This window comes from Haliotis cracherodii, unplaced genomic scaffold (genome assembly GCF_022045235.1).
Source record: "Haliotis cracherodii isolate W230 unplaced genomic scaffold, xgHalCrac1.p SCAF_13, whole genome shotgun sequence".
NCBI classification, from domain to species: domain Eukaryota; kingdom Metazoa; phylum Mollusca; class Gastropoda; order Lepetellida; family Haliotidae; genus Haliotis; species Haliotis cracherodii.
In genome coordinates this window covers 27,643,909-27,669,155 of record NW_027266268.1, presented here as the reverse complement: position 1 = coordinate 27,669,155, position 25,247 = coordinate 27,643,909, and the positions used below count along the sequence as shown (strand labels likewise).

The 25,247-nt window shown below is 39.1% G+C and overlaps 1 protein-coding gene across 6 annotated transcripts; it reads right to left on the bottom strand.

Annotated features, from left to right (window-relative positions):
• Window positions 1-25,179, bottom strand: LOC139459815 (bromodomain-containing protein 3-like). Of its 6 annotated transcripts, none has more exons than XM_071241509.1 (23): window positions 24,790-24,874; window positions 21,106-21,179; window positions 20,804-20,906; window positions 20,165-20,359; window positions 19,743-19,889; window positions 19,425-19,493; window positions 18,639-19,145; window positions 18,210-18,407; window positions 17,358-17,453; window positions 16,828-16,929; window positions 16,312-16,440; window positions 15,777-15,980; window positions 15,257-15,662; window positions 14,402-14,572; window positions 13,826-13,939; window positions 13,148-13,279; window positions 6,974-7,261; window positions 6,174-6,263; window positions 5,527-5,739; window positions 4,601-4,776; window positions 4,234-4,359; window positions 3,685-3,933; window positions 1-3,247 (listed from the first exon to the last, which is right to left on the bottom strand). In XM_071241509.1, the coding sequence occupies exons 2-23, from the start codon at window positions 21,141-21,143 to the stop codon at window positions 3,182-3,184; spliced, it is 3,819 nt and encodes a 1,272-aa protein (XP_071097610.1). In that variant the 5' UTR covers window positions 21,144-21,179; window positions 24,790-24,874; the 3' UTR covers window positions 1-3,181. The 6 variants fall into 6 exon arrangements, with proteins under 6 accessions (XP_071097610.1, XP_071097611.1, XP_071097605.1 ...); XM_071241510.1 differs by having other exon boundaries at window positions 20,852-20,906; XM_071241504.1 differs by lacking the exon at window positions 21,106-21,179 and having other exon boundaries at window positions 24,790-25,179.
• Window positions 25,180-25,247: the final 68 nt, after the last annotated feature.

Here is a 25,247-nt window from a genome sequence, read left to right as displayed (position 1 = left end):
TACTGACAATGATGTTTTATTGAGCTGTACACAATAGGTAACAAAAATATAACTGTGCAGTACAGGTGGGTCCCCTCCATGCAGGCCCGTTTCTCTGTCCGTCCATACTATGAAGAAACACTCAACAGCAATAGTTAAATAATCATTAAATACACCTGATGGACAATAGCTTCTCTCTCTCTTTCTCTCACACAGCAACTTTCTTTGTGATCTCTCCTCAGTCTGGCTGGCACATGGTAGTGTCACAAGCAACATACAGCCATATTGATGCTAGCACATACAGAGTTATGTCCCCTGTATCAAGTGGAAATGGAACATGGGGAAACGCCAATTTGTAAATATAACGATTTACAAACATGGGAAATGCAAATTTGTAAATATAAAGATTTACATTCACAGATAACTAAATGGCAAGACTGTACAGCTAAACACTTCCAGTATTTAATATATCCTTGCTTTCCTCACAATTGAGTGACATGTGGCAGTTCAAGCCTTGGAATGAAGTCCATGTTGCTATTTAAACTGAATCAGCAGATGCAGACATATAGAAAAGTAAAAAAATAATGTTTTGTGCAAGGGGACATAACTCCAATGAGCAGCATCATCCGGACGCTAATCTACAGAACACAAAGTAAAGGCCTACAATATAGATACAAATACTCTCATACTACACAAATAACAAAAGTACAAATCTACGGAAATGTTACAAAATCTGAGTCACTGAAACATGTTTGATGGCATACTCAAGAAGAAAGTATTAGATGATGATCCTTTGGATGAAAATGAAACATGCAAGCACCCTATTTATATGATGTGGAAATGATGATCAAACCAAGCTGGATTGACAAGATTAAGTACAAAATGATACCAGCTAATGGCTTTTGATGATAACATGAAATGTATAGACCTACTTCTGAGCTAAGGTGTACCATCGGAATGCCTTGCCCTCAAACTAATACCCATTCATCCATCAGATCACTCCAGATCATATAATATATTAAGCTCCTCAAAAATGTACAGAAATACTCCTCACTATGGGCAGTTATTCACATCGCTAGATATGAATATTTTAAAAGAACACAGGCATACCTTAAGCTGGAGAAAATGACAGATACACAGGAAAAACTGTCACATTTTCATATTCATACTTATCAAACAGCTGAGGATAAGGAATGGAACAACTGGACATGTGCATTGTCGGCAGCGCAAACCACCCTCAGAATGAGGCAGTATGTACTCTAAAGATGTTAGGAATATGAGGAATAAAGAAAAGATATTTAATACTGCCAGAAAAATGATGACGATAGCACCAACCTGAATGTTATGAGATGTCAGAAGGAAATGACACTAGCTGGCTGAAGTATGACGTCATGTCGCAACCAGCATGTTGGGTCCCCCTCCCCCCAACCCAAGATATAAAACAATTTCCAATTTCTAGAACCTCAAAGAGATGTTACTCTCCATCTGACCCATTGTATAGCATAGTTCAGAGATGAATATTTGTCCTACAAGCAAGTATTTCTTAACAGAAATAACATTACTTCGCAACCTGGCTAGACAATCAAATGCCAGTTAGCATGCAGTAACGCTCAATTAGACCTTTATCCGACCAAATATGTATTCACTGGTGTTTAATCAGTGAACTTGGTTAAATCAATTTTCCTGTGACTTTGCAGATATGAAGCAAAATCAATCATAATAACAGCCATTATTAAATGTCCCTTCAAAATAATGCAGCTCATATTTTGTAACATGCTCGTACTAAATCAGTCTATCTGCTACAATTTTTACTATACATCGTACATAATATTAGCGGGGCCTCTGGATTCCAGATTATATAAATTCCAGTGTTATTTCTGCAACTTTGCAAAAGGGTTGTAACGATACAGCGATACAGTATTGTATTGAGATACAACACATTCACATACAGGCGTTATACAGTGCATTGCATACCTTAAATGCTATATTTTCATGATAAAGATCCCAAACCTGTGCTTTAAATCAGACAGAAAAACTTGCGGAAACTTCAATCAATTACGGTGCAATGCATTACGCATCATATCGCCCCCTTTCGCACTGAATATATATGTATAGTGCCCTCTGTATTGTTACAGTCCTACTGCACAATATGGATTATGCGGCATTGTGACTAGAACACATTGTGGCTAGCTACTTCAGCTACACAGGGACTGCACATGCACTGGCCATGGCTACACACAGCTTGTACAATCTGAGACAGCTGACCGTACCATGCTGACGCATTGCTGGTCACATACAGGCTGACCAGTTGCCATGGAAACAATGACAACAATCACATAAAGAACACCTGGCATGCACAAACACAATAGACCAGTCCTTGGCCATAGGTAAATCACTAATACTTCACAGTGAACAGTTATTGCTAGAAAGGGCATGAGAATGAATGCCTATATACAACAGGTGATCATTTGAACTTGTTTTAAGTGCTTAGGTTGCAAATGATGCTGAGCCCCTGTGGAGGAGGATGGGCGCCAGCCGGCTTGCATAACATGCTCTGTACAGTTCCTGAGAAATTAATCTGTCTTTACATCCAAGCTGGCAATAGGTCTGACCACCACAGCTACATCTTCAAGTCGACAGCAAAACACTGTGCCATTCATTCTGTTAGGATGGCTTGTTGTGGAATCACTACGACTTGCTCAAGGAAACTTAATCTGATTTTCAAGATGTCAACTGGATCATGAAAAAGAATCACATAACTGGACCCCAACTTACAATCTCATGCAATAATAAAAACAAATCGGGATTCTGTTTTATGTGACATATGTCACTTTGCATTGAACATTTTGAAAAATCTGCTTTCACTGAACCTGTCTGAAAATGCAGAAAGTTTTGCTTGTATTGTCACAATTCCTAACAGATTGTCTTGCAGTCAAATCAACTGATGCTTTTCTGTATAAATTGTCTGATATGCAGAAACAAGGCTGAAGAGAAACATGTAGTTGTCTGGATCTCTGCTCCTACGTCAGAATGAGGATCAACTTCTCCTGATTTTACAGGTTGTCCTCATGGTGCGAGGGTCGTTGACCTCTTCGTGCTGGGAGGGCCACCAGCCCTCCTCTCCGCCATGAACTCGGTGCCTGCTGGCAGTGTCAGAAGGTCCACAAGCAAACAGGCAACACACACCCCAGAGTGGGAGTCACTATAACATTTCCTCAAAGGATGCCATTAGTTCACTCTGTTCATTCATGTCGATACGGTTGGCCAACTGAAAGGACAAAGTAAGATGCATTATGTCAAAAGCATGACAACAAAACATCAAGGTAACATCTTTTTGGTCCAATATAACTGAACTTGATCTGATTGAAGAACAAATATTCCAGAGAGTAATATCAGTTGGAAAGTGCCCTATGCACACATATTAACGAGTGAATATTGTTTAATTCCAGTAAGCAACATAACAGCTTTATCACAACAGCCTTTAAAAAACAGGCAAACTAGAGGTTGTCAACAATGATCCAAGGAGTGAGTGTACAATCGCAACTTAGAAACTTTCACTGAATCTATTCTGCCTGGAATCCACTGAGTGTCCTCACCAAAGAGATAACATCTGATCATCAATGAATGAGTCCCTTCCCATAATACTTGTCAAATGGCTAACTCTCCCCTCGAATCCCCACCGAGACATGCTACATTCCAACTAACCGCCTCTCTGCGCCTGCGCTCCTGTTCTCGCATCCTCTCGCGTTCCTTCTGCTTGTTGATCTGCTCCACCTCGCGCTGCCGTATGATCTCGGCGTGGTGAGCCTGGGCCTGCTGGGCCTGTTTGGCCTGCTCCAGGGCCTCCTCCTCGTCTCGCTCTCTCTGACGCTCGCGTTCCTGACGCTGACGTTCTCTCTCGGCCTTCTCCTTCACCTGCTGACGATGAAGCAGCTGTGTCTGCAATGCTCGTTCCTAAAACAGAATTTACGTCAACATTCAGCTAAGACAGTACAGGAAATCCTTGTTTCAATAAAGTCAGTTTGTCCAAGTAATATAGTATAAAATGTATTGCATTACTGTTTCTAACAATTTCTAACACTTTTTCCTGATCACTCTTTAACATGGTATGAGACTCCTTAATGAGAAGTAAAGATTTCGGTAATATTATGAGAACATTTTAGTCAAATCCTCCATATTATTAATTCTTGTTCATATCATACTATATGTATGATAATGATCAACTGCATCAGCTGAAACAAGTTTGAAACATACCCTCTCTTCTTTCTCCTTGGCTTGTTTACGGAAGTGTTCGAAGCTGTTGACTGCAGCAGGTTTCCTTGACATGTTGTGTGAAGAGTTGGACGTGGCAATGCTTGACCAGGAGCCAGCATTCTTCAACTGAAACATCAATGCTGAAGATGAAACATTGGGCTCTAAACATGACACACACAACTACTGACCTAGTTCTAGATTTTCTTTGCTTGTTTTCAGATAGACGAGTTAGGAAGTTACCATGATCAATATCTAAAGTTTCTTACAATGTACAATTTCCAATGTCTTTGCCATAGGCACCACCTAAAGCAAAATTATAAGGCTTACATAGCTCAAGCTCTAAATGTTCTGAATGGTAATAACTCACCACATTCTGTTTCTGTTTGGTTGCAGCTGCGGCGGCGGCAGCTGCTGCTGCTGCTGCAGCAGCATGGGACGGTGGCATATGCATGGACATCTTTGGCTCCTTTTGAGGCTCCAAGGGTGAAGGCTGGGACAACATTGTGGATCCTGATCCATAGGCTATGCCTACACCGTGAGCAGCTGCCAGGGGAAAAAATAGGCTTGCTATAGAAGTGTGTTCCTGACAGGAATACAACAATTGCCCTTGCTTACTAGCGCCAGTCAGTACATCTTGACAGGCATAGCACCAACAATACATGCACTTATACAATTACATGGCTGTAGAGATAACTCAGCGAGTGATAACTGCTCAATGCCACAATCTTGCAGCTATTCACAATGAACCACGCCTCAGAAACGGACAATGATGTAAGTGTGTTCCACAAAAACCTGAACTGCAACTTAAATCGTACAACCAAAAACTTTTCAAAACAGGGCCTCATCCTTGAGACATTTAATGATGTATGCAAAAGGAACTTGAGAAACTGACCACAAACTTTCGAGCAAAATTTCTCTCATATGGTCTTATTTCACCTTTGACCTTCTCACTGCATGTGCCAAAAGAATTCCCTAGGTGCATGTTCAGAAAGTCAAGAAATTTAATGTCTTTTCAAGGCTTCTTTCCTCACATTCAAGGCCATAAATAGCCAATTGCCTAAAATCATGTCACATTTGAGTCAAATCCCAGAAAAAAATCTGGCAATGTTCACACGGAAACTTTGCCCACTTCCTTCCATTCAGTCATTCTCAAACAGAGGCTAAAGAAATGGAGAGAAAAATTTTATTGTTTCCGATCAAAACAGGTTGTTTTTTTCCCAACATATTAAAAGATATACAAAGGCATTCTGTGGGGCAGCAATTTAGCGATTGCTGTGGTGAAATATTGCTTACATATGGTGGCCCCAGGAGGGGCTGGCTTCGGACTGGGTTTGGGGCTTTCAGGCTCATCGTCACAAGGGAATAGTTTGGATAAGTCATCTGGTGGCGACTGGATTCTGGGAGATGTTCTTCTGACTTCGAGCGGCATCTTTGGTGGTGACGTCACCTCCACTTGCGGTGACATGGAAGGAGGTTTACTGACCGGGAGACTTGGTGTCACTGGAACTAATGATTGAGTAGTGTTAGCTAGTTTTTCTGAAAATGGATATTAAACTGTAACAATACGTCTACAGAAAATAAAAATAATAATAATCAATTTACAGAAGTCTGCAGTTTTGTTTAGTTTTTTTTGTTGTTGTTTAAAGCCACACTCAGCAATATTCCAGCTATATGACAGTGGTGTGTAGCCTGGACCAGACAATCTAGTGACTGACATGGGAGCATCAAGCCACACAATCATGCATCAACCAAGTCAGCAAGTCTGACCACCATATCCCATTAGTCACCTCTTACGACAAGCATAGGTTGAAGACCTATTCCAACCCGAATCTTCACTATTGACAAGAGTTCCACATTATGCCTTGCCTGGAATATTGAAAGCAGATCGTCTGGTTAGAGAGACAATAAGCTTGCACGGCTACCCCCCTCTCCTGACTTACTGGTATTCTTCAATGGTGGCTTGGCTGTGGCCATTGCCGTGGGTCTGCTTGGCTGCTGAGGCATGTGTGTGTGAGTTACAGGCTTTGGGGCTGAAAGACACAAAAGACAGACTGTTGATCAAATCAAGTAAGCATTCAACAAAGCATTTACTTCGGATCAAAATGGGACACTTGATAGCATAATAGGATGAAGAGTTAACAGACTGTTTACCAAAGATACAATTAAATGGCCATTCAAGTCACTTTCACTCCTATTAGCCACACATCTCCTTACATGTCATACCACTATACCATATAAAGTGATCTTTAATTAAAGTTTGTTGTTTAAAGCTGCACATGGTAATCAGATGGCAGCCTATAAAATAATTAAGTCTGGACCAGACAATCCAGTGATAGACATAATGAAAGATCCACAACATTTGGGAACATTTGACGGATAGAACCTGACCTCCCAATCCATTATAATTTAATATATAGTTATGGGGCCTACTTCAACTCAGAATCACACCATCCCAGAATCCCTATTTAATAAAATAGGACTAGTTTCCTCACAGCATTGCATGGAAAAGATGGTAAGAAACTACAATGTCTTTCAATAACCTAGTATGTTTTGCCTCATTGAGGAGATAGATTTCCAGACAATCCCCAAGGCCGCAGTTAACTTTTTTTGACAGGGGGGGGCAAATATTTGTACAAGTATCACTTGTCCCCAACTTGATTCAAATAAAAGTGTTTTCTATAAAAAATCCAGGGGGGGCAACTGCCCCCACCCCTGCCTGGCTACGGCACTGAATCCTCACCTCTTGCCGGAGACAGTGGCTTGTGCTGAATAACTGGAGTAGGAAGACTGGGCTGTGCACTAGCGGCAGCAGCAACAGCAGCAGCATGTGCTGCAGCCATAGCCGCAGCTTGAGGAGGGGGAAATGATGGGTGAAGAGGAGCGCTAAGGGGTGAGGGTGGCGGTGGCGATGACACCACAACTGGAGTGTTGCCTCCCAGCATTATCTTCACTGGTGGGGAGCGTCCAGGGCTTCCAGGAGGCAACTCAACCCGTGGTGGCATTGACTTCAACTTTCGGGGAGTCTTTTCTGAAATGGTAATCAAGCATTATAGGACTATGTACATATCTGAGCAGATGTTGAAGATAGTGCTTCTATTTTCAAGGCCTGAAGCAAGAGATTTCCAAGTTGAAACTTCTAAAAGGTAGAAAAAGAATTTTTTAGTAGTGATCACAGTGTTGGACACACACACACACACTGGTCTGCAGGTCCAAGTCTAGTATATATTTTATCATGTACCAGTAAAATTAAATATATGCTGGGTCCTGTGGTCTAGTGTTATTTCGGAGACGTACAAAGTAATTTAAGTGTGCACGATTTTTTAAATCAGCAATAGATGGACTCTAAAATCTAAGCAAAACCAGCAATGTGGTACAGTGGTTTTCTGCTTGCCTAGTTACCACAATGAAGCCATACCATCTTAAACCAATTTTGGCCAGAACCATTGTCTAGCAGTACAATTTTCAATGTACTGGTCCTTTGGCTGCTAACAAATTTTGGTCAGTGTCAAACCCTGTAATCAACCGAGTAATAATGAATGGGCAAATTTTCAAATAAAGGTAATTCTCGAAGATGGAAGAACAAAAGTCAAGAAGTGCTCGTAAATCTGTTAATAAGGGATATCAAGAGGATCTTATTATATATATATAAAAATAAAAACTGCCAAAGACTAATCCACTAAATTTTCACTAATCCACTAAAAGGATCTACCTATGGTAAAAGTTGCAGTTTACAAAGGAACTTCACCAGTCATCCCTGACGTCACTTGTATCAGGCTAGCAGTCCATGTTAAGTCTGAACCAATAATATTGATCGCATGGTACAAGTTCACCTCTAGACCTATCTGTGTGCCAAGTTTGATGAAGAAATATTGCATGCTTTCAAGAATGGCTCCGGCAACAAGCAATTTCCCCTACTAAATCAAAGTTGTTGCCATGGAAACTCGTTTTTATTAAAAAAATATTAAAAATTCAGTTCACTTATCGATGTACCAAGTTCATGGGATAATGTGACTGAATGAGGCAGTGAATAGAATGGCAGGTTTAAAGCCAAGACAAATAACTTGGAATGCCAAGATGACTTCTCATTATCTATCTATATTACTTTTTATTAAACCACTAGTTCAAAACAGTTGGGGACCAGTTGGATGAGGATGTTCTGGTATAGACCAATGTTCGAGTGTGTGAAATATATATGTATCTCGTCTGAAATCACTGCAAATTTGGAAGGAAGGAAGTTGGTAGCCCATCTGAAACATTGTGATTGTACAAAATCCAACTTGTCTGGGACGTTACTATGTGCTACCTGGCCGATTGTGTATTTGATGCTGGCTTGATCATTCATTACAGGTCACTTTCATAAAACTTTAATATTGCTGAAGATAAGTATTCACTCACTCCTGTCCAAATGTGTTCTTCAGGCAGCTTTTAGTCAAATATGCAACAGCAATTATTTGTTGTGTCCTCAATACTGTGAGTGCTTGTGACTTTGCTTTTTATATTTGTTTCTGCAACATTTCAACTACATGACAGTGGAAATATACAGGAATGGCTTCACACATTCTTTCACATGGGTGTTGTGTATATCAAGCCAAAGTCTTAACCACCAGGCTTCCCTATTTGTCTTGCATCCATTCGAGTTTATTAATTAGAATCTCATATCACCAGAATCAGTTTCTCAATTTTCCGGCTTGGGGTATGGCTACAGGGATGCCACATTTACATTCAGTTTTCTGAGTTTGACATACTTCTTTCTTAAGAGGACCAGTGCCAAGGAAAACTGTTCCTAGAGAACATGTGCTTGACAAAACATGCAGACCAGCACATTCATCGAATGTCTTATTGTTCTCGGCTACATGTGGACAAAGCCAACATTCAGTGGATCCTGGGTTTGCTGCTGGAACATTTCCAAATACTGACCACTCCAAAACTATTTTATGGTGGTAACAGATCCACTGACTTTCATGCTTAACTTCAAACACTTTAAAGACCAAACAGATGCACTTTGAATGTTTTCAACTCAGATGACGGCAAAGTACAGTGGTACCACAAGAACGAAACGCCTAATTGAAACGTGTGTTCTTCATGGATTGTAATGAATAATATCAAACTGGTGAATGGAGGGTATGTACCTGACTTTCCCTTGTGATTGGTGTACAGATGAATGATTCATCAGTCAGAGCTACAGATAAGCTGCATATTTGCGTAAAATACCCCACAAAACTATTCAAAACCCAATTACTTTCACTTCACTTGCGTACAGAAACGCATGCATTAAATGAAAAACTTTGTTTGAAAACACGTAAATTCCCAATGAAGCTTTTTCAGCATGCGTACAACGGAGCTAATTTCCGAAAAACACAATTACGAGCTAATTTACTTTAAGAGTTAAGCCTATATTTAGAACCATTATAAACATTTAAAAAAAAATGAAATAATGTTTTAGATCTCAAAATGCTTACTCATTTTGGAGAAAACCCAATATGCAGCAAGTGATGAATAGATGAGTGAAAAAATATTGGTTACCCAATGAAAAATGTAATAAATTTAAAATAGAAACCTAAGAGTAAAAACTCAATTGCTCAAAAAGTTATCTGGAGCTCTGCATGTGTACTGGGTATTATACCATCTGCAAAGGATTGAAATATATTTTGGCAGTGGTGATATTGCTTCAGATGTCATTCACAGTAGTTTCCCTGTCCTAACTTCTCAGCCTTCTTTGGCAAAGGGAAATGTCCACTGACCATCATTCAAACTGTACATCAACTTGAGTAAGGATCATATTATCCACTTCCCCAGTGGAAACAATTAGAACTCATTCAGTTCTTAGATGTACTTGAAAGGTAGCCACATTTCACCAACATGTTGACATCTCTTTCTGTCTGACATGGGTGTCATGGTTTTGAAACGACCATTTGCTGTATCCACACCTGGGTGAGTATGCTTGTTAAGACATGAAGGCAAGGGACCACGCGAGTTGGATACAGACTTGTACCCATGTGTGGAATCAAACCCAAGTCTTTGGCATGACGACTCCATCTTACATGTACCAGTCATAATCCATTACATCCTGTTACGTGTCAGCTTCTTAATACATATATTGGACACTACACAGACACAAACAATTACCAACAGTGAAATATCTAAAACTTGAAGTGCCATCAATAATCGATCAGTCTCGGGACTAACAATGTGTTAATAGCTGCTTTCACCATTACTCCAGTCCAAAGCAAATTCCAAGAGATAATGTGGTAAACTTCACTGTATTGCTAAATATACTTGAATGGACTCTTATTAGGACATCTTTGCACAAGTTGGAAGTTTGATAGTTTACCAATTTGACATGTAGATGTTAGGGTAACCAAATTCTACCTTTAACATGAAATGCATCTAAAAAGAGGTATGATAATTTGCTAAAATGGAACTCAACTGCCTTTTGAGCAAGGAACTAATATCCTTATAAAGAAGTTAGAATTAGAATAGGATGATTCAGACAAAATGGTCACCTTGTTACAGTACAAAACAGCATGAAATCAAGCAGTTGTATTGCTGGCAATTGCTGACCTTGTCAGTTTTGTTCTGCCCAAAATTTGACTCCAATTTCAGAAGATACCACTCTTAATGCATCTTCAAAATTCATTTTCCTAAAAAATGAAAGTCCTCTTAAATAGGAATCAAAATGATCAAGTTAATTCATCCGTAATAAGTCATCAACTCTGGTAATTGTGGATGTATCTGCATATTAAAACAGGATCAGGATTTACAACTTCAGTAGGAACGATGGAATTTGTCTTAACATATTTTGATTCCCTTAAACTGAATATAGACCAATTACAAAATCAAAATGTAACATTCTCCAGAATTCAGGTCAAAGTAAGTATATCTAATTCATATAATAATTTGATTTAGCATAATCTTTCCCCATCAAAAAGAGACAAAATGCAATTAACATGTGAATGGATCTATTAATAACCTAATGCATCTGCAATATATAGTTTGTAACATTGATCCTTGTGAATGGTTGTCAATGCATAACTTCATGATCAGGTGTCCTAATTTGTATTGATTATGGAAAGCCATAGTGTCAGTGTATGAATAACAGCTGAATAATATCTATATTCCTGAGAACATTCCATACTGCAACATGTATCCTGAATTCCCCATCTCTGAGCCACTGTTTCTTTGTTGGGCTGTGGGAGTGTTGAATTAAAAATAGTATCCTTTAGGTTGAAAGACAATATCAGAAATCATTGGTACAAGAACCATTTCAATCTAAAGAGAAATTCAATACTGTATGTTAAACAACATTTTCATTGGGTGGATCAACACACTTCCCATTTCACCCCTTATTTTCACATGACAATTGTCAGATCCTAAATAGAAAGTGACCAGTGTGCTGACCCAAATTTGAAATATTGACATCTGAAGACAACCATGGCATCCTTAATTGTAACAAGGTTGTTTGCTCAGAGTGTGGTGGCATGGTTAACAATAGTGCCAGTACATCTATTGTACGTGGTACCAGCTGAAAAGAAACTTTGTTGTGTCTGAAATAAGAGTATATGCCAACATTGTAAAATATGGACTTTGAACTGATCAGGAGGAAAAGAAAACTGACTGGATTTGAAACTAAATTAGGAGCTACTCCCCGTCCCAACTGAGTGCAGAATGCGAATCTAGCATGAGGCCAGCCGAGGAGCTGCGAAATAAAAATACAATGCAGATTTGATAGTTGTTTCGTTTTATTGATGATAAAATGATGATGACATGACACTATGAGATCTGACGTATGTACACAATGCTTTATCAGATTTCTGACTTGGAGTAGAGAAATGTACAATACTTATGTATAATGCTTCACATACAAAATGATCTAAAGTCTTTTGTAGACCGGTAGTACAGAAATGTAATGAAATGACCACGACACAAAACACAGTTCAAATTTCTTAACATTACAGCATGCTTTTGTATATATTAGATCCAGAAAATTTGCACAGTGGCTGATAAAGTAATTGGTGGTACTTGCACCAACACAATAAGGAGATTAACTCCAGCTGTTTTGATTATACCTTCAATTTTGTGAAGTACATTTTCTTTGCTGAGCTACATGTGTCCGGCCAGATGGCTGGGAATGCATCTCGCTCAGATCATGTACAATTTGCCATGGAGTGCAAAGATGTGTAGCAGGGGAGGCCAGTTGACATGATCATTCTCCTCCAGCATTAGTCACGGAGTCAAATGAGTCAAATGTTTCGTTTCTCTTAGGTACATTTCACCTGCAAAATGTCCTTGTACTCGATCCTTTGGTGTAAATGATGTGGAGATTAGCAAAGCACCTTTGTGAAGTAAGAAATATTATGCAACCATGAGGTCCGTGAAGACATATTAATAATGTAGTGAGACGGACTACCCTATTACCCACCCTGGTATGAATTGTACCCATCCCTTCCTACCTAGCATCAAGATCACCAGCCCATTCTGTGACTGGCCTCAACCTTCACACATTCTGCACTCGTTGGCTAACAATCTAACCTGTAACCTCATACCTGACAAGACCAGATACTCTTACATCCCTACAAACAATTACATCTTGTCGCATCCATTTTGGATTTCAACAACAGTGCCTTTCAGGGAAAAAGGGCACCACCTTTGAACACAACAATCATTAGTCCCATTCACAGGCAGGGTGCTATTTGCCTCGTAGCACTCATTAGACTGAGGCTAGCTGACGGTAGACTGACCACAGGGTTATACACATACAAACCCCTCCCTTGGCGTGCTACCCAGCTAGCTCATGTTGACTGGACCCACTTGTGACGCTAGCCAGTGCCTGGTGCTGTGAACACCATGTCTGTAACAGCAACTGCAGTTTACAGTAGAAGTCGATAGATCAGCTCACCAGGGAACTCAAGCTAACCTGATTCCGAGTCGCTCGACTCTGACGAGCTAGATGAACTGCTATCACTGCTTGTGTCGCTGCCAGAAGAACTGCTGCTGCTTGCACTTAGACGACTTTGACCACCTCCCGCCTCAACACTGCCTCGTTCAGCTGAAATACATTTTCATACATATACTATCTGATATCCAGTTCATTAAGCTGTAAACCTACATACTTGGACAACTGAGCTGAAAATGCCCAACTTGGCAACATGTAAAGACCTGGATAGTTTTCATCATGAAAACAGTTCTTTAGAACATTAAGCATTTAGATCACTTAAAATATTCTGCTAAGGGAGAAAGCAACTGGTGTGCATCTAAGACCCAATCGTCAAGTGTCTAGGAAGGATGTTTGGCAGACTTCATATTAATAAGTAATCAGACCTCAAATTGAAACTCATTTCTGCTTTGCTTAAGAAGTCCACCTCCCTTTAACCAGAAAAACTCTGGCTAAACTTTGGAAGACAACAAAACAAAGCATTCAAATGACACGCATGATGTCATCATGTTACTTATTAAACAAAGCTGCATCACATACTTTGACAAAAATGACCAAAAAAACCCAGTGATCAATAACCTCTGATGTTCAGATTATCACCAATTGCCAGGTATGAGTGAAATGTTTCTTCGCATATTTCAGCATAATTGTTTTGCTTACTGGTTGGTTTCTTGCCACCGGCCAGCTGCTGTTGTACACCCTGCAATCGGATTTCCAACTCCATCTGCTTTTCCCGCTGCAGATCCTCTTTTGTCTTGCCAGAGGTCTTCTTGGCTGTAGAAGCAAAACACTCTACCTACAGCATTATGTCTAATATCAGGATTTTCATCTCACCGTTAAATTGGCATCACTACAATTGTTTGCAAATCAAAACTTTACAATTGTCTTGCAAAGGTGTGTAACCATTAATTTGAACTGCCTCTATTTCGTTTGTATGTGTATGTCCCCACGGCATGAAACAGCCTTATCAACATTGAATTGGCTGGGATTAACGTGGGATTGATTTTACCTCCAATGATTATGAGATCAATCACTGTCTAGGACTATGTCCCTTGCCCTGGAGGTATACTGGGTTATAATATAATGCCCAACATCTTGTTTTGATTTAGGCTGCACAAAACTTTCCTGATATTACCTGTCTACTGTGTCTATTTCAAACAGAAAACTCGAGTTGATGTGGCAACACTGTTAAATTTGAAAACAAGAAGGAAGGTATAGGAATAAAATAATACTTACAATATGGCTTCCGAGGCTTTTTCTTTAAACATGACATTACATATGCTTCCAGTTCCCTTAGAGTTGAAGGTTTTAATGTTTCAAAGTCTATTTCTATTTCATCAGGATTGGAATCTCGCAAGGACGGCTCTCTTGACTGTATAATATGCACCACACGACCAAGCTTATCACCTGCAATCATAAGTTAAGCAACTCAGCAACATAGAAATGCTGAATTTCCTTACACCACAACAGTGTACATAGAAATGCTGAATTTCCTTACACCACAACAGTGTCTACTGGGAAAACTAACAAATGACTTTACAGGACTCCAAATAGGACGTTATAACCCTTGCATGAAGGATATCATTACATAGGGAAAACTGTCCTTGTAAGAGTATTGTCTTCATCAAAGCATCACCATTCCTAACGTAAAATATTGCTTTGTCCCTGAATTTATCTAGAAAACAATAATTACTGATATAACTATAAAACATTTTAGCCAAAAGTCATAGTAAGATGACGCTACCAGACTCTGCTTGTCTCCTAAATGTAAAAGGGTTGAAACTGACTTTCAAAATGGATTCCAGCAGAGTAATAGCCAAAAAAATATGTGAGCAACCATCACCAAATCTTCCAGATATTGATCATAAGATCATATGGGACTACACAGATTTGAAGAAAACAGCTTGAGTTCTCACATATTTAAAAAATAAATAAAATCCCTGCCTCCCTATCCTTCCTGTTTTGTTAATCCAATCGTGAATACACATGAATCCTCCATGAAATTCCTGAAGCACTTTTTCCACATGAATTGCAGCCACACTCACTCAGCACACCTAACACTCGAGCTGCTGATCACGGGTAGTATCTTACCTGGCAGCTTGTTTATGTCTAAACTCAGCTGTCTCTTTTCATCATAAGTCATTGGCTTAGCATTGTCTTCATCGTCACTATCATACGAAGGCAGGATCGGTCCTGCGGATGGCACCACCACTGCCGGCATTTTCCTCCTAGTCGAGGACCGACTGTTAGTCCTTGATCGTTTAGAACTTGGAGACTTCTGTTTGGATTTTTTCTTTGGTTTGGGAGGATCCAGCGACATCCTGGGTGCACTCGGTACAGGAGGGGGAGGTGGGAGAACAGGGGGTTCCACAAGTTTGTCCTTTTCAACTTCTTTTTCCTTGCTTCGTTTCTTTTTCTTCTTCTTTTCTCTCTTCTCCTTTAACTTGTTCATGTGTTCTTTTGTTAACTTGGACAACTGCTCTTGTATTGTTTGAAACTGTAATAAAACCACAATTGTACAGTTTTAAATAGAGGAAGCAACAACATTCAGTTAACAATAATTAATGGAAATCCACAGTTTACATGTACTGCAATTCTTATTGGAACATACCTGTTCCTGCAATTCCTTCAGCCTTCGCTCCCTCTCCTCCTCACTGTCATCATCAACATCACTATCATCACTATCACTGCTGGAAGAGAGATCACTGGTGCGAGACTCAGTTTTGGGAACCACCATTGGCACAGAGGGTGGGGGCGTTGGTTCAGGCGGGAGTGGTTCATCAGGCATTTTGGCATACTTCATCTCAAATGCATCCTGCAGAGAAAGCATTTATAAGTTAATATTCAAAACAAATGATATGTGAACAAAATTTACCTCATAACAGAAATGAAAATGTGGTCGTGTTTGTTTTCTTAGATCTCAATTACTAAAGTAACATTGGGAAATGTTCATTAGTTTTCGAAGTAACTCTTTACAAAATAAAAGCAATTACACGTTTGCGAATGGAACTTTGAAGGCATAAGCATTCACAAAACGAGTCCAGTCCATAAACAGTCGAAAGGCAACAAACTTAGTTGCCAGCTGTTCTCACAATAAATACAAGGATCAAATTCAAATGGCATTGGTCTGTGTGGGGCATATATACCTGAAGTTTTCTTGCCATCTGCACCACATCACTGTCTCCAGAGTTGTACCGGTAACAGTTGGTGAAGATCAACCGCACATCTTCTGCCATCTCTGTTGGCGTACGGTACTCACGATTCTCCAGTTTCCTCTGCAAAGAAACAATTTACATACGATACAGATAGCACTTCTTTTTCTTCTACCACCATCACGTAAACATAACGCTGTGGCTGTGATAATATATTTATTGCTCTCATGAGATGTTAAACATGTTAAATGAGCAGACCATATACATTGTCATCCACAAACTAGTCTTTGTACACTTGGCAATATTCCAGCAGCTTGTAAAAAATTGAGGTTCGGAGCTACTCAATACACTTGGTCGCCTTTCAAGACCAGAGAAGTTGCTGGGGACCAATTCCAACCACAGGTACTTTTTCAATGAAATGTGGTCCTAACACATGGGTTATTACAGCTTTCATACCTAGGACTATTGGCTTAAGTTTCAGACTGGATGAGTGAACAAGAAAAAACAAACCTTCACACTGCCAAGGTCCATTGGCTTTTTAATGATATCATGGTAATCATGAAGTTCAAGTGAATCAGCGTCTACTGGCTTGTAGAATGGCCAAGCATAAGTCTGCAAAAGAAAGTTAACATTCATGACACATTCCTGTTCGATACATTCTCCACAATTCATGACCATATAGAAACCAAATAAACTTCACTTTGTGCATCCTTTTGGCCACAACACTTTTCCCTGTTCTTAAGAATGTACAGTGGAAGAAATGTATCTGAAATGTTTACTAGCCCGAACATAAAATAGTGATAACATTGGCACACCCTCTAAAAAGCCTCAAATTCTACAAGCCCAAAGTATCCTCAATGTTGGTTAAACAGAATCTTCATTGTGAACCATGACTGAAGTCTAACTACACAACACAAATGACGAGTCAGAAATAGATCACCATAATAAATATGAATTGGACTGTTTTGCTTTGTTTCAATGAATTTCACCCCATCAACAAAACCACTTATGAAAATTGTCATCAAATACAGAATACTTACAGCATGCTTCTTGGCAAACAATTCCTTGATGAGATTAATGCAATACTTCATCTGTTCTGAGATCTTCCCTTTCTTGTTTTTAGAACTATGCTGAGCCTACGAAAGAAACTTGACAGATTAAATAGACAGTGTATTCACACATTTAGTATTTAAACAACATTGGACACACTAAAGGAAACACTTGCAACCTTTTTCTGACCATTCACTATATTTTATTGGAAATACAAATGACAAAACTGAAAACCAAGCATGGTTTCTTAATAAATTCACTTTAGTATGTCCAAGAACATTTTGCAGAACATATCAATCTTTGTGAAGTTACAGGAAAATATGCAGTGATAAAATGTGCAGTAGATCAGTGAAATTAACACATATTTATTTAACATGCCTGCCTTTTCAACAAATGTATTTTAACTTCCACGTTATGAAACTACAAAGTGAAATGTTGAAAGTTAAATCACTTTTAAGATTTTACAGGTGTAATGGATGGTGTTGGGTGAGCAAATTACATAAGGATGAACCAACTGATTAAGCAAGCAAGGAAGAGAACCTCCCAAAGAGAATGCTACTGCTTTCACTGCTAAATTGGAAACAAGTTGGTCTCAAAAGAAGCCTTAAAAAGGAAATTCAAGCAGCTAACTACAAGTTAACTGTATTCAAGCCAGTCCTATTGTTCACTTGAGCACAAATTTGAAATAGCTGGTGTGATTACAATGAAAACCCCCATAGCGTTAAACTTTTGACATATGTGATTAACAGCAGATAATAAATACATTTTGTAAACAATGTCTGGCTTGAATACAAGTAAAAAATCTTAAAGCAAAAAGCCAGGAAAGGCCTCATATGACGCACTTCATCTAATACAACGACCTGGTCATCTGGCAAGTCCCTCTTGGGCTTCTTGATCTGGCGATTACTTTCTCGTCTTGTTGGAGGCAGTCTGCCTGGGATTTTAGGTGAATATATTGATGCAGGGTCGATGCCACCTGAATTTGTTACAATGGCAGCTGGGGTAGTGGTGTCGGCTTTCCGCTTCACACCTTTTTTAGTCTGTAACATGACAAAATGCTTAGTTTCATAACAAACCTTACAACCTTAATTGATCTGTACTTTAAATTAACAGATCTTTAATGATTAACATCACCCAAGGATTGCAAACCATGTCCTTGAGGATTGTTTGAACAAATTAACCAATCCCTAATTCACATTTAACATTTGAGGGAAAATATTGTTTCTTTCCTTCCATATCAATGAACTATAAATATTTCTCAGACAACTTACTTTTGTAATCTGAGCTGGAGGTAGCACAGATGGAGGCATAACTGAGTTTTCTGTCATGTCAGGAATAGGAGTGGGAAGTTGTGGCTGCGGCTGCGGCTGTGGCTGTAGAGGTGGTGGTGGTGAGGGCTTCACTGGCATAGGTGGCGGCTGTATATTTGGAGGGGGTACTACTAGTGGGGGTGGAGACGTATGAGTAAGCACTGGAGGAGGTGGCGGTGGTGGTTGTGGCGCAGGTGGCGCCACAACTGGAGGAGGTGGTGGTGTCACTGGTGTAGGTGTTGTATTGTTAGGTGGTATGACTGGTGGGGGCACAACAGTCGTTTGAGTGGGAGGCTGAGAAGCAGCCACGGCCTGCGCTGCTGCTGCAGCAACTACAGGAGCACTTTTCGGTCCAAGTGTCCCAACACCACGAGGAGTCACTAGTCCTCTTCCAACACCTCCGCCTCCACGACCACGGAAACCCTTAGGACCTGGAGTTTTCTTCTGAGGGATTGACATTTCAACCTCCTGAAAGAAAATGTTTTTGCATTCGATCAAACTGTCTTTAAACTTCAATAACAAACGATTTCTTTTGATCTTGATGCCAGAAAATCTGTCAGCGTGTTATCCATACACAGCAAGTATTAGGCTTATTGTGTCTTTCTTAAATTTGTAATGTGGAATTAATCTGACTTTCCTCATCTAGACAGGTTTTGATAAATTTAAAAGCAGATATACCCCAAGACATGGTGCAGGACAATCAGTTTCAAATAAAAGAAAATGTCACCAGATGTAATAACCACATACCTCTTGTGGCATCTGGGCCACCTTCTGAAGGAACAACTTCTCCAAGGTCTGTGCCATCAGAGTGATGTCCTGAAAAATACCAAATTAACATTAACATCTTTAATTTCTGTGTATAAATAGTCTGCCACTTCAGCTAATAGCTCAACCCTTGTATCATCTGTCTAATCAATTAGCCTGTGCAGCCCATATTCAAGGAGTAAATATTCTGTAACTTTAGTGTAAGGATGCAGAAATACAAGCTTGGGCTAGTCGACTCAAGAATGATCCCATTCACGATAGCAAGACAAGATATATGAAGAGAAATTTCAATCTACTTACATCCCCTGGTTTGTTGTATACATAGCAGTTAGTGAACATTGTGCTGAAATCCTGAATACATTCTTGTGCAGAGCAGTAATAATTTGTTTCAAGTCTCTTTTTAATTGTTCCCAGATCCATTGGTGTTCGGATTATCTTGTGGTAATCCTGAAACGCAAATGTGTGCAAAAAGTTAAAACTCAATAAATGATACACATTTTAGGAATTAAAATATGGTCAGATAAGCTTTTGGGGGCATAAAATCTATCTTATGAAACACACAATTAAGGATGTGAAAGTCAATTAAAGCTGTCAGATGCGAAAATCTGTAGGAACTGGTATTACTTGTATTAACTCATGAGCAAGTATGTTGATGGATAAGAATCCAAATCAAACAGTTCAGTTTAGATACTTCTGTTGTCTTGATGTAAGATTGAACACACCGGTAAATTGAGTCTGTCTGCATCAACAGGTACATGGAATGGCCAAGCAAACTGATGTTTCCACACAGCCTTCATGACTGTTTTGAGTATGTATTGCAGCTGATTAGTTAGACGCCCACGTTTCTGGGAGGTGGGGACAGCTGGCCCCTCGCCCCCGTCATCCCCATCTCCACCACTGTGATTCACATTGTTGGGCTGTAAACAAAGAATCAGATTTCAATCCAGAATTAATTTAAGAGACTGGATTGAAAGCAGCCAATAACCAACCTAATCAACAATATTTTTACAAAAGCTCTTTGAAGATCATACCCAAATTTGGGAATTTCATCTTAGGATTGTCTTCAGTAACCTAAATCCCAAGGTAAGACTCAATGGCTATGTCACCATCAGTCAGGCAGCCACTAATCCGAGACTTGTACAAAAGGAGATGTGGAGGTGTTGGATATGACCCTGATGGTTTGGGACGTTGCCCACACCAATCTCGTTTGTCTGGTCAAGACTTAATTAATTACAGGCCACTGTTTATAGCTGCTATATCGCTGACCGTAGTCTTAGCATTAATTTACTCTTAATGAATTATTTAAACTTGATCAGTATTTCAAAGATAAGCGAAGGAGGGCGACATCTGCTGATGCTCACCACTGTGTTCTCATGAGTTGAGATGCCCTTCATGGTGCCACGACTTACTGAATTTGGTTCATCACCGTCTGTCCTTGTGGGGCTCTCTGCATCCCCATTTGACCTGAAACAAACAAAACCGGTGATATAAACGAAGTTTTCCCACACATTTTTAAGTATTCCACGAAACATGACATTACATTTCTATTCACTTTTGCTACAGTACAACACATGATGAAAAATACTGAAAACTTACTCTGCTAGGATTAAATAAAAATAAAGTTTGTGTGATGGTGACTGCCAAACAAACTTAAAATTCTCACCATGCATATACATCGATTGCTTTTGACTTCATTTGCATTGAGAATGAGCAACCTCCTTTGTTTTGCTGCCAAATCTGGAAAAGGTAAAATGGTTTCAATTGAGTTAAAAAGCTACAGAAATCATGCTTAAAAGAGAATGGCAGTCACCCTCAAACAAAATGCCTGAAAATGACTTACCATAGCAAAAGACAAAAAAGAATAACATGCCTTTATCATTCCACTTATTTGAAATTTTACATGCCTGCTATTTGCTACCATTACCAAAATAAGCAAATTTTGGAGCTCCCACCTTCAGAAGATCAATTTTACAGACATGGAAAATGAGATACTCAAGAGGTAACAATGTGGGATCTGAAAGGTTTTAACTGAAATATATTTCCTTAGGAATGGTACAAAGAGCAGGCAGATAAAACAGGAACAAACATAACCAATGATTAAAACACCCAACTGATTCCCAACGCTCCCTTAGACTATGCAGCAGTAGAATCTAACATTTTAAGCCCACAAGACCCTATGATGACAATGTATATCAAAGCACTTAAAAATGGCAAATTTCAACTAGCCCTTATGATACCTTTACTACTTGGCAGTTTGGCGAGAACTACAGGACTAGAGCTATGGATGTCATTGCATATTGCAATATTGATAAATTTAAAAGGCAATGCTGTATTGGAACAAATTTAGGACTATCGATACTGCCACAGAAACTAATTCACTGCTAAATATGAAATAGGCTGATCTAGTTATGTTAAAAATTCTACATACTTGAAAATAACAATTTGACTAAAAATTTGTGAAATATGTACCATGAAGTAGATTTCTTTATGGTATTACTAAAAACATCCCTGGTGTCCTTGTTTGCAAATGCATAAACGTGTTGCTAACACATATGAAGAATCTGATATCTATTGTGGGTTTAAAAAGATTTTTTGGTTATAAATTATAAGTATTCCTGAACCAAGCATCAAAATAGTTACATTTATAAAAACCATCACATTTTCATTCCATCGTAAAAATAAAATATTTTAACCTTTCACCCGTTTCAAATACACAAAACTTGGTGTGAATAATGTTGGATCTTTTATACAATGCTGTTGAGTCTCCCGTTGGAGGGGTAGTGGTGAATGAAATTTGGGATCATTTTTTGTTTCAAAGCTGTAATAGCGCAGCGAAGAAATGAGTTGTCTGTAAACTGTGGCAACCAAACTCACTACCACCGTGGTAACCAAGAGACGCACTTGCTTGACCTGGAAACGTGATCACTGGACAGTGATAAGTGGAAGAAAATCAAACATGCCCATTATAAAATAGTGTCTTAAAAATAATTACCCGTTTCAGGGTTAGTGAGTGAGTATGGTTTTACGCCGCTTTTTAGCAATATTCCAGCAATATCCCGGCAGGGGGAGACACCAGAAATGATGTTTCAGGGTTAAAAATTGCCACTAGTCCTATAGTCCTTGCCAAACTGCCCAATAGTTAAGGTATCATAAGGACTAGTAGAAATTTGCCATTTTTAAGGTTTGGCTATACATTATCATTATAAAGAATAGTGGACCAAAATTGTTAGTTTCTACCACTGCGTTTTAAAAACGTGTTCAATCTGGAATTGTGGGGCAGTCAGATATGATTTGAAACATTTGCATAGATGTGAATTTCAGAATATTAGTTTTAATCAATGTATCATGAACACTTGATTTGACCTATCGATACTCAAATTTCAACATTAATTTCTCCAAACCTCGAAATTATTTAAACTTTTGAAAAGAGAAATGTTTAAGACTGCTATTTAGTAGAACATCTTAAATAGTAAGTAAGAGGTAGATTAACATTCATAATTGTAGCAGGATTGTTCCTTTTGCTTATGTCGTATTAAGATAAGTTTGTGTCAAAGTTAGTAAGGAAACCATGCACTTTAGTCAGGTGTACTGATTCTTTGCTCACAATTCAGGGAGATACAAATTCCCACAAGTCCAGGCTATTTGGTTTTTAGGTTATTGATTCAGTACAAAGTACCAAATCCACATTTTAGTGTTGCTGTGCGTCAATGTACTATTTGAGGCTTTACAGATTTGAAACAAGAAACAGCAAGCTTGAGTATTTCAGTTTGTTTGAAATGTATGTTACCTAGATGCAAAGGATCGACTGAAGTGTCAGGAGTACTGATGCAGACATGTATCATAATGCATTCAACACTGGACAATTTTCCATATTTTCTTTCATATCTGAAGCAAAACTATTTTTGGGGCATGTCCATCAGTGTTCTAAATATGATAGGTACCTTCATGTGCATGGACTAGCATGGCAGGATAAAGGAAATATTTCTCGATTTCAAATCAATTGCCAACAGGGTTGAAAAACCCACAAAAATACAGTCTCCGATCCTGATTATGGCAAACTTTCAATAGACTTTAGTGTTGTGTGGACTTGTTACTAGCTGAGTTAACTTGACCAAACAATCTTACTACTCAGGCTTCAGACAAGTGGCTACAAAATTATACTGTTGCATCAGGCAACAGAAAGTAAAATACCAGTTCCTCTCCATACACAGAAGCAGTGTGAACAGTCCATGCACACAATATCACTTGTTTAGAAGGACTACTAAGTTTGCTACACAGTTGTCATGACTTAATTTAACACTTTTTCTTGTGCCAAGATCTGTAAAATTTGTTTTGCTTCACTACAAGAGAAAGGAACATATGAATTTTTATTGTTAACAACTAATAATTGTGTATGCCACCATAGAAAGAAAGACCCCACAAGAAAGTCAATGGCTGAAGATATTATTACTGCTGTCTCAAATACCCCTTACACTTAATAGAAGTGCAATCAGGATATAAAGTTTGCACCATATGACCCAAACACCTTACAAATATCAAACAAAAGCTTAATAATCGTACAACTTTAAAAACTTTCTCAAATACGCCTCACATGATCATCTATGAAACAAAGCAATGCGGTGTTGCTTTGTACAGTCCATGCACTTGACCTCTTTAAAAACAGGTCACATTGTCGCGCGACTAGACATTACACCAAAGCAGGAAGTAGCTATATCACACGGATTTCTCGGAAAATGTGACTCTCACGACACAACGAAAGTACAAGGAATGTGCCGACGTGTTCAATAATGACTCATTTAGTCAAAACATGTGACTATTACCAACCCAAAATGGCGGTACAAGCTTCATCGAGGAAAACAAGCGCTACGATGTAATGAGGTCTCGTACTAAGTGCGAGCGTTTCTCACATTTAGTCTATAAAATTATGCACAAACATTGCATGCAAAACGTTCAGAGACGGTTAACTTTCTAAATGGTAGGTCTAGAAGAAGGTAAAAAGACCTAGACGTCGGTAACAATGACAAATAAGACGCATTTCTGATGCAATGCACACGATATTTTATTGATAGCTTACCGTGTCTGGGAAACATTAAATATTTGCCGGAACACGAACAATAATAACCGTACAAAACACAAGTTCGTTTTCAGAAGTCACTTACACAAACTAAACAACCGTAATTTAGGTTGGTATTGGGTTAGGTATCCAGTAATTTATGATATTTCACAGAGCCGATGCGAAGTTCGACCGACGAACAATGGCGGACTGCACAATAAGCCGATCCCGTTGCCTTTCTTCATAGATGCTACGATAATTAATATCCAAAATGTAAAAATGTTGTCATAGTACCCTGCGTTGATGTTTAGTGCATTCTGCTGGTACCCTTGCAGCGCCGGATGGCTCTTCGGGTCCATCGCTTGGGCCAGATTTTCCAGCACACCATGGGTATCAGTCAACAGCATCGCACTCCCAAGCAAGGACCAGAATGCTTTTATACGTTCGTTCAAAAAGCCGTGAATTTGATTGGTCAGCTACATCACATGATGGGTCACCTACAATATTTCATGCAAAATGTAGTTGATTTGGATCATATTTATAAACAAATTCACTTAGACATGCTTCACATTAGTGTTCAAAACAAGACTGTATACAAATTCGGCATTTATCGTCTGTTCGTCCACATGAACACGACCGAGGACCCCGAGAGGTCTGAAACTTCCAGCCTGTTGGGCAAGTTGCTACTGACATGATTGGCTCAGACGATCACGTGATAACATATATTATACTCAATATGAAAGTATTGCTTG

What these genes read in the sequence shown, in the direction of transcription:
- LOC139459815 (XM_071241504.1), bottom strand. Translation starts at nt 24,902, where the DNA reads ATGCTGTTGACTGATACCCATGGTGTGCTGGAAAATCTGGCCCAAGCG. An exon ending in CAACTCATGAGAACACAGTG is followed by an intron (nt 20,360 to 20,803) that starts GTGAGCATCAGC and finishes CTTTGTTTACAG; the next exon opens with CCCAACAATGTGAATCACAG. An exon ending in CGGTGGCAAGAAACCAACCA is followed by an intron (nt 13,280 to 13,825) that starts GTAAGCAAAACA and finishes AATGTATTTCAG; the next exon opens with CTGAACGAGGCAGTGTTGAG.